The sequence below is a fragment of the Quercus suber genome, unplaced genomic scaffold (genome assembly GCF_002906115.3).
Source record: "Quercus suber isolate HL8 unplaced genomic scaffold, Cork oak 2.0 scaffold_132, whole genome shotgun sequence".
NCBI lineage: Eukaryota > Viridiplantae > Streptophyta > Magnoliopsida > Fagales > Fagaceae > Quercus > Quercus suber.
In genome coordinates, this window is record NW_027069595.1 from 937,306 (window position 1) to 947,388 (window position 10,083).

The following is a 10,083-nucleotide window of genomic DNA, read 5'->3' on the forward strand; positions in this document are numbered from 1 at the left end:
CTTATCTTATTCAATCTACTGCAAAACAAATACTTATAACTTGGAACATTATCTTTTTCAATCTACCGTAAAACAAACACTTAGAACTTAGAACCTTATCTTATTCAATCTACTGTAAAACAAATACTTAGAACGTGGAACATTTACCTGGTGCACCGGCCAGCACCCTAATCCTTCCCACAGACGGCGCCAATTGTAGGGACTCAATCCAATTTGAATTGAGTGTTGGGTTTCAGCCCAATAAGCCCAAACAATAAATTTATAGAGAGTGGGTTGACAGGTTTAGGTGCTGGCCGTCGATCACCAGGCACAAACTTATTATAAAAAGGGGCTAAGTGTTTCCTTACAAACAGGGGAATGCTCCTCGGCCTGTGGCTGAGGAGGCCTCAAGGTTCTCCTTCTCTTTCTTTTCCCCCCTCCCTTCTTCTTGGCTTTACTAGCTCTTCTTTTATAGTTTTCATCTTCCTATCTCCTGCTTCCATCTGTTGATCGTCTATTCGCTTTTCTTCTGGTTGTCCGTCCCATCAGAGGCCTTATCGACACTCAAATGGCTCACTCTAACCAACGTTATCCTGCCAAGGGGTTACCTCCCCATTAATGCGGCCAGGGTGTTTGGTTGAGTGCATTGAATGCGATAGTGACAGCTTACTTTGGGGTTAACCTCTCCCCAAAATCACCTTTGTCAGGCCGAGGACAAGGTATCCTCGGCGTGGATCCAGGAGAATAGGCTTCCCCCCCTTCTCCTCAGAAATAGCTTGCGCTCCTCGGCATGGGCCTTGAGCCTGCTATATGATGGGCCGAAGCTATCAGGCCCACGGACCCCACATTATGTATGCACCATATTTTCCCCTCATCCTTGAATGAAACTTTACTATAAGGCAAGTATAATATTTTGTTGGAAAGCTGACCTAATTATTTCAAGATGTTTATCATTTCAAGATTTGTATATATTTAATAATATGACTTGTTATTATATAGGCGGAAATACCTTTTTGGTCCCTACATTTTAATCATATTCCCATTTTGGTCCATACTTTTAAATTTTATATAGCATTTAGATCCTAAAATAAATTTTTAAAAAAAAAAATGATCTCATTTTGGTCCCTACCTTCATCTCACTCACGAATATAGTTTACGTGGCAAACGAAGTGCAATGTTGGTACACTAAATGCTGACGTATTAAAATAATAATAAAATTTTTTATTTAGCATTTTAAAAATGCCACATCATCTTTTAAATATAAAAAATTAATTTATCAAATTTAGCTAAATAAAAAATAAAGGAAAAAACAGAACTAAAAAACAAAAATTCACCTCCTCCACCGTGTGTCAAGCTCTTCCATTCTTTTGATGCCAATAAAAGCACGAGTTGACACTTCCCTCCGGCTAGTTTTCCCTTGGGGCGGCTTCACCTGGGCCTCTGATTGTAGGAGTAGCTAGGAATAGCAGGTGGCTATTAGCTTGTAAATTTACTTGTAACACAGGCCTACCTGAGTCTCTGATTGTAATATGTAATTTTTCTATTTTTGAATTAATAATATCAAGATCTTTTGTTTTTCTCTTTCGTTTTTTTTTTTTTTTTTTTTTTTTTTTTTTTTTTTTTTTTTTTGTTAGAGTGAGCCACTTAAGTACCGATAAGGCCTCTGATGGGACGGACAACCAGAAGAAAAGCGAATAGACGATCAACAGATGGAAGCAGGAGATAGGAAGATGAAAACTATAAAAGAAGAGCTAGTAAAGCCAAGAAGGGAGGGGAAAAAGGGGAGAACCTGAGGCCTCCTCGGCCACAGGCTCGAGGAGCATTCCCCATTTGTAAGGAAACACTTAGCTTTTTTTATAAGAAAAAGTTTGTGCATGGTGATCGACGCTGACCTAAGCCTGTCAACCCACTCTCTAGTAAATTTATTGTTTGGGCTTATTGGGCTGAAACCCAACACTCAATTCAAATTGGATTGAGTCCTTACAATTGGCGCCATCTGTGGGAAGGATTAAGGTGCTGGCCGGTGCACCAGGTAAATGTTCCAAGTTATAAGTATTTGTTTTACAGTAGATTGAATAAGATAAGGTTCTAAGTTCTAAGTGTTTGTTTTACGGTAGATTGAAAAGGATAATGTTCCAAGTTATAAGTATTTGTTTTACAGTAGATTGAATAAGATAAGGTTCTAAGTTCTAAGTGTTTGTTTTACGGTAGATTGAAAAGATAATGTTCCAAGTTATAAGTATTTGTTTTGCAGTAGATTGAATAAGATAAGAGTTCTAAATTCTAAGTATTTATTGTACAAAAAAAAAACGAAAGAGAAAAACANTCTAACCAACGTTATCCTGCCAAGGGGTTACCTCCCCATTAATGCGGCCAGGGGGGTTGGTTGAGTGCATTCAATGCGATAGTGACAGCTTACTTTGGGGTTAACCTCTCCCCAAAATCACCTTTGTCAGGCCGAGGACAAGGTATCCTCGGCGTGGATCCTGGAGAATAGGCTTCCCCCCCCTTCTCCTCAGAAATAGCTTGCGCTCCTCGGCATGGGCCTTGGGCCTGCTATATGATGGGCCGAGGCTATCAGGCCCATGGACCCCACAATAGTATTTTAATCTATAGCGTCTATTTTTTGATAATTTTTTTTTCATCAAGTTAAGACACTAATTGGTTTTTTGGTATAGGCGGGATTCGACTCTAATCTCTCTTATTCATCAACAAAATACTTTACTAGTTGAGTTAACTGAAAGTATGGAACCCATATTTTACTTTTAATATTCTTAATTAATAAAAAAATTTATTTAAAATGTGTTATATATATATATATTAACCTCAAAAAAAAAAAAAAAACTTTCATGCACATCACATAGGTTAGCGACAAGCTTCTTCTTAACTCTTAGCATAACCTTTCCTTGTATTTTTTTTTTTTTAACAATAACCTTTCCTTGTCTGTTCCTTGCATATGTGTCTCCTAAGATAACTTTGAAAATTCCTTCTCAAATAAATACAATCCAAGTGGTGACAACCGACAACCATGAATACTGGTATCAAGGAAGACACACATGGGATTAAAGAAACGTAGTTTATATTTTACAAATGAAGCATATATGATATATCTATAAAATAATTCACGAGTGTACTGTTAATACATGCTAGATTGTATAATAGTTTGAAGTCCATCGCCTATAAAAAGCTTGGCATGTTGAGGGCGGAGAAGCAAAACTAGAACGATAATACAGGCCTATCACTATCAATATAATTGCACTGTTCATCTTCTTTCTTTTGTATCAGTTCAGTCATCCCTCTATACCTTGTGTGTTTAAGTGTGTCTATATATTCCCATTAAAAAAAAAAAAAAGTGTGTCTATATATACATATATATGGAATCAATCACCTTCCGGCACGTGGTGGCGATACCTTTCCCATGCCAAGGCCACATCAACGCCATGATGGGTGTCTGCAAGTCATTATCTTCAAAACAAGGCCATGGAATTCTCATCACCATCGTTGTCACTGAAGAGTGGCTCAGCTGCATCTGTGGCTCCGACCCCAGCAAGCCAAATGATAACGGTAACAACACCATTCGCTTCGCTACCATCCCTAACGTGGTCGAGCGTGAAAAAATGGGTGACTTTGGGCCCTCCAACGATGAAGGCGAAAATGGAAGCTCCCGTTGAAGAACTCCTGGATCGACTCGACCCTCCGGTGGATAGAATCATAGCTGACTTTGAGCTGCAGTGGCCACTCGACTTTGCGATTCGAAAGGAAATTCCAATTGCCTCGCTTTGGAGCATATCAGCTTTTTTTTTCTCCATGCTTCATCGTTATTATGTTTTCACACAGCATCATCATTTGCCGCTTCACTTTATAGGTACTTCCTTTAGTAATAATGCATGTTAGTGCGAAATAAAAATAACAGATCTCATCTTTCACATTTTTTGCCCCAATTTAATATCTCATGTGACTGTGATTTAAGAACCATTACTATCATATTGATTGACCCACTATTTTTACTCTTTCACTTGCAATTGCATATATCACAATTGCACTAGAAATTATGGTACAAAAATTGTGTCATAATCAAGAGTCTTATCGCTCAACTGGTTAGCACAATTTGATATTTTCAATAAAAACATTCAAAATTCAAATGATTTTCTCTTATTGCAACTATTGAATTTTTAAAAATAGAAAGTTAGGTCTATAAACTTTCTCTAAAAATGATAATCCTTAAACACATGATATACTCTTTCCTTGGGACACTATATTTTTGTAATTCTTTTTTCATAGCTACTGACATAATTTGTTGTGATAGGTTCCATTATTAAAATAAATTAAAAATTAACAAAAAACCCTAATTGGAGTAGTGTAATGATTGTTTTCATAAGGTTGTTTCTATCGAAGAGTTCAAATGTTCAAATTTCTCATTTCTTAACTAATGAATATATATAACGACTCTGAATATTAAATCAATAAAAAGTCAATCCAATTAAAAAACCTAAACTATTTTATTAAAAAATCTGTTGTAAGTAAAGTATGACAAATTATTATTGACCATAAAGATGATCAATAATCTTTATGCATAAAAGTAAGAAGAGTGTATTAGTTGTTATCAAATTAAAAGAGAGATACAAAAATTTAATTAGGCTTTGTGGATAATTGGTATATAACATAATAAAAGTAGTGTCAATGATGGACTTAGGTAAGAGTAATGTCACTCTAATCACAATAAGTTATGTCAACATTTTATAAAAATGATGTCCCTGGGAATAAAATCATATGTTTTACTCTTAGTGTTCCACTCTGTACTCTACTATATTTCCATTTTTTTTTTCATTTTAAACTTTGATTATTATTATTATTATTATATATAAACATGTGATAGATTATAATTGGTAGAGCATATATAAAATGGACTATTCAATATGGGACAAAAGATTTTTATTCATGTCCCCGTATTACTTGAAAAATCTCCACTTCCTTACTATGATTTTAATATATGTATATGTTTACTAGTTGGGCACCTCAAAGAAATTAAATTTAATTGGTTTGCATGTTAGTTTCAAATCACAAGAGAGAATCCATTTCACTGTACATTTTATTTCTTAGATCAAACAATATATTTGCCGCATCAGAATTTTAACTGGTAAAGCAATTGATAAACTTTTAAATTTATAATATTTAATCCAAACCATGAAATATGTTCATTTTAAGTGGAGAGGATAGTTTTCCTGGCTAAATTCACTTTGTTTTTCAACCAAGCCCACCTATTTCAAGTGCAAAAGATTGACATGCAATTAGTGCATATTAGTCGGTTTCATAAGATATTATTTTGTCCTTCTTTGGTGTGATAGATGACGAAGACAATCATGTGGAAAACATACCCGGGATTTCTTCAACTCATTTGGAAGACCTACGAATCGTATTTCATGAAAACAACCCAAAGGGAATGGAAGAAATCTTGAATTGCTTTTCAATGGTGTCCAAAGCACAATATCTTCTTGTCAATTCCTTCTATGAGCTTGAAGCTCAAACATTTGACTCTTTGAAAGCAACATTTCCTTTCCCTGTGTACCCTATTGGTCCTACCAACCGTTACTTGGAACCAAAACTTGATCAACATAGTTCCTTTACAACTACATCAACTATTGACTATCCAAAATGGTTCGATTCCCAGCCTGCAGGCTCTGTCTTGTATGTTTCATTTGGAAGTTTTTTTGAGCTTTCAAGCACTCAAATGGATGAATTCGCAGTCGCACTTTGTAGTAGTGGTGTTCGGTTCTTGTGGGTGGCGCGAGGGGAAGCTTCTCGGCTGAAAGAAACTTGTGGTGGTGATAAAGGGTTGGTAGTGCCTTGGTGTGACCAACTAAGAGTGTTGTGCCATCCTTCTGTTGGTGGATTTTGGTCCCATTCTGGATGGAATTCAGTCCAAGAAACTATTTATGCAGGCATTCCTATGCTTGCTTTTCCCTTATTTTTGGATCAAGTTCCTAACAGTAGGAAAATTGAGGAATACTGGAAGATTGGGTGGAAGGTAAAGAGGGCAGAGATAGGAAGTGAAATTTTGGTGGCAACAGAAGATATATTACAACACATACAAAGGTTTATGGATCTTGAAAGTTGTGAGGCAAAAGAAACTAGGAAAAGAGCAAGAGAACTTAAAAATATGTGTGATCAAGCGACTGCTAAAGGTGGATCATTTGATTCTCACTTGGATGCATTTGTTAGTGACTTTTTAGAAGGCATTATCAACCATTAAGAAGTTTCGTTATTTTGTTGTCATTAATAACTAGACGAATTGTAGCGATTGTAATATATGGAATTTATGTGGCTTTTTTTTTCTTCATTTTTTCTTTTTAAGAAGGGAATTTGTGTGCTTGTTGAACATGAATATGGAATTAGTAGTAAATTTATAATACATACTATTATCTCAACTAAGTTAATATGCCAATAATTTTTTTGCATATGCTTGATTTAGCAAATTTAATGCAATTATGATCTTAAGTTGCTTAAGGTGATTAATGGCATCATCAATATTTTTGTAATAGTGGTGATAATTACATACTGTTTATACAGGACACAGCTAAAAATCATGTTTTCAACCTGTGTAAATGTGTTACTCAACCTATGTAACAATAATTAGCGTTTTTGTAATTTTAAGCTTCTATATTTTGATGGGCCTCAAGAGTCAAGACAAGTGGTTGCCAACAACAATAAGCGATAGCCAGCAACATTTAGTTGATTTGTAGTGGCAAGTCAGGGTGGAAGTCACACTACAGGATAGAATAGAGAGAAAAATTATGTGTTGTCCAAATTATGGACTATGTCAATCTGACCCAAAAGCCATTCCAAATGGATTGGATCCAATTCGATTGGAACTACTAAATTACACCTTTTTAATATTTAATCTAAACTGCAAGTAGTTTTCGAAGTAAGAAAAAATTGGGTGTCGTTTACATCTTGGTCTTTTAAAAATGAAGGACATGTCATATCATTTTTCTTCTTGAAAATAGGTGACAGACTACATGAACGATCTTGTAGTGTTTCATACCAAAGGCATTGGATAGAACAAAAGAAGAGATACAAACTGGTAAATGACTCAACATTATAAGATGAGTAATTATTAGTTCACTTCACATGCCTTATTGCACACACCGTACACAATTTATTTTTTGAACTAAAATGTGTGTACATTGTGGGTAATAGATAGTGTTCAATTAAACACAACCCTTATACGATAGAATATGATAGGTTGTAAGAGCATTGTGAGAAGACATGACTTTGCAAAATGACAATTAGCCTAGTTCCCTACAGCCTAAAGGTTCAAATTCAAAGTCTCTATTGGCCTGCTTACAAAATGCTCGGTTTAACTCTATTGGATCGGTTTCTAACTTCTAAGTCAAACCGGCATCACTAAAATGACTTGAAAATGTTTATTTTAAGCCTTGATTTGAGTGAATCAAAAACCATTGAGAAAGTCATAATGAGAGGAACACATTTATAAACCCTTAGAGGCTGTACCTATTATTTCAATATCACCCATTAATGTTTGAAGTGGGAGAACCTTATGGCCCGAGTTTCTAGAGGGCCTATGCTGCGTCCCAAACTCCACTTCCTAAGGTTTTTGGACACATTGTTCTCAAATTCACGCTTAAGAGTGGATCAATAATCAGAATGTCGATGTCAACAAACAAATTCATGATTGCACAAATACATTGATGCTGCTCTGCAGCTGATCCTTTCTTCCATGTTGCAATCTAGTAAAGTCCATCCATATGGAGGCAGCAGCATCCACAAGTTTCATTAGCTATGACTCAAGTTCATATATATTCTTTCACATGGCCAAAGGCATATAAAAAGAAGTGAAGAACATTACAGAAAGGGTAAAAAATGAAAAAGAAAAAGAAACACAATGGCAAGCAAATTAACAAATAGGCACCCTTAGAAGTGGTTCAGTGTGGGAGCGGGGTATGATTCCGGAGTCCCCTGACTCTTTTGTGGAAGATTTGGTTCAAAGGGTGAACAGGGGCCGATTTAATTTTGAACTAGGTGATGCAAGCGATGGGTCTCGCTTATCACGGGCTCAGGCCCAAAACTATGTGCGGAACAGGGCCAGAGATAATGCTAACCAAGGCCAACAACAGAATCAGGCTGAAATGGGCTGCCTAGCAGAACAAATTCCAACTTTCCTCATCAATCAATGGGCTGGGTCAGGCCCACATAGTGTCCATAGTGTCTCCAACACCAGATTAGAATCCCTCACTCTGACTACAACTCATTCAGATCCTTTACCTCTAACCTCGACCCAAAGAGATGATGTCGAGGGAACCGCCTTTGAATTAGTAGTTCATTGGATAGCATCAAAGAAAAGATTCAGAAAAGAGATTGGTAGGTTAGGGAGGAACATTAGGCAGAGACTTTTCTGTGGGTTCTTCCAGAAAGTGGGGGATGGCGATGACCAAGGGGATGATGAAGTGAGGTCCAATGAAGGGGTTCAGAGACAAACCTTAGGGATACTAGATCCACCCAAGAGAATCCAAATGGCCAAAGGGAAGCTGGTCCTCAACAGCTTCCCCAGCAACCATAAGGATTTTCAACGTAAACTTTAAAGGCTTGGGCAAATCCTCTGCAATTTTACAATGCGAAAAAAAGGCCCATGAGTCAAAACCAAACCTAATGTTTCTGATAGAGACTTGGTTACCTAAAGATAGAGGAATGATAGTATGGGATAAATGTGGTTTTGTGAATGGATGAGAACTTCCAAGAGATGGGATGAGTGGTGGACTGCTTCTAGCTTGGAGGGATAGACAAAATTCCCAAATTGTGTTTGAATCCAAGCATTTGGTGCATATGGATATGGTGGATAATAGAGGTAATCCCCTTTCAATCACTTTTGTTTATGGTCATCCTCAACAATCTAAGAAAGAAGAAGTTTGGTGTAAACTTAGGGAGCTAAAGCTGATTGCACACCCAAAGTGGTTGTGTATTGGGGATTTCAACCAAATCCTTTCTAATAAGGATAAGTTTACTTTTGGAGATAGATCAATCCCTGGGGCAGAGAGGCTGCAACAATTAATCTCAGATTTGCAATTATGTGAGTTAGTGGCACAAGGGCAACAATTTACATGGATGAACAATTGGGAGGAGGAAATTTTTGTAATGGAAAAGTTGGATAGGGCTTTTGTTAGTGTGGAGTGGATTGAAGCCTACCCAAATTATGCTTTAAGGAACCACCTAATAATCATATTAGACCTTGGTCCAATTACCTTGGATTTTGATTTACAACTCCCATTTCGAAAAAGACCTTTTAGGTTTGAACAAATGTGGACAACCCATCCCTCCTGTAAGAATGTGGTGCAGCAAGCATGGAGCAGCAACACAGTAGGTTCAAGAGCATACCATTTGATGCATAAAGTTACAATGGTTAGGAAGGATTTTATTCAGTGGAATAGAGAAGTCTTTGGCAAAATAGACAAAGAGATTCAGCAGAAAATGAAGCAGCTTCAAGATCTTCATAATAACATTACTTTGGTGAATGACATTAGTAAGGAAAGAATGCTTCGAGAGGATATTGAGACTCTATTGCAAAGAGAGGAAATGATGTGGGCACAGAAAGCTAGGAGTGACTGGATCCTAAAGGGGGATAGAAACACTAGGTTTTTTTCAAACAATAGTAAAACAAAGGAGGGCTTGAAGCAGTGTTCATTGCATTGCTAAGGGTGATGGAACTCCCAGAGAGGATCCAGTGGAGATTGAGAAGATATTTGTGGATCATTTCAAGGCAGCTTATGGAAATTCCACCACTAGCAGTGTTGAGAGCATCATGGAACAGCCAAACACCTTGCCTATCCCACGGTTGACTAATCAGTAGTGCTTTCACTTGAACAGACCACTCTTAGTTAGAGAGATTGAAGACATTGTGTTTCAATTAGGGCCTTACAAAGCACCAGGTCTTGATGGCATTCCAACATTCTTCTTCCAAGATTTTTGGCAAACAGTGAAGCATGATATCTACAGCACAGTGCAAGCATTCTTCCATTCAAGTTCCTTACTCAAAACTCTCAATCAATCCTACCTTACTCTCATCCCAAAGGTTAAATTTCCTGAATGAGT

The 10,083-nt window shown here is 36.9% G+C and overlaps 1 protein-coding gene across 1 annotated transcript; it reads left to right on the forward strand.

Moving 5' to 3' along the window:
- The first annotated feature begins 3,193 nt into the window (after positions 1–3,193).
- LOC112024638 (UDP-glycosyltransferase 87A1) lies at positions 3,194–6,272 on the forward strand. The gene is given in 3 exon segments (XM_024057248.2): positions 3,194–3,619; positions 3,621–3,844; positions 5,325–6,272. Coding segments are annotated over 3 exon segments (1,395 nt in total). The 5' UTR covers positions 3,194–3,353; the 3' UTR covers positions 6,230–6,272.
- Positions 6,273–10,083: the final 3,811 nt, after the last annotated feature.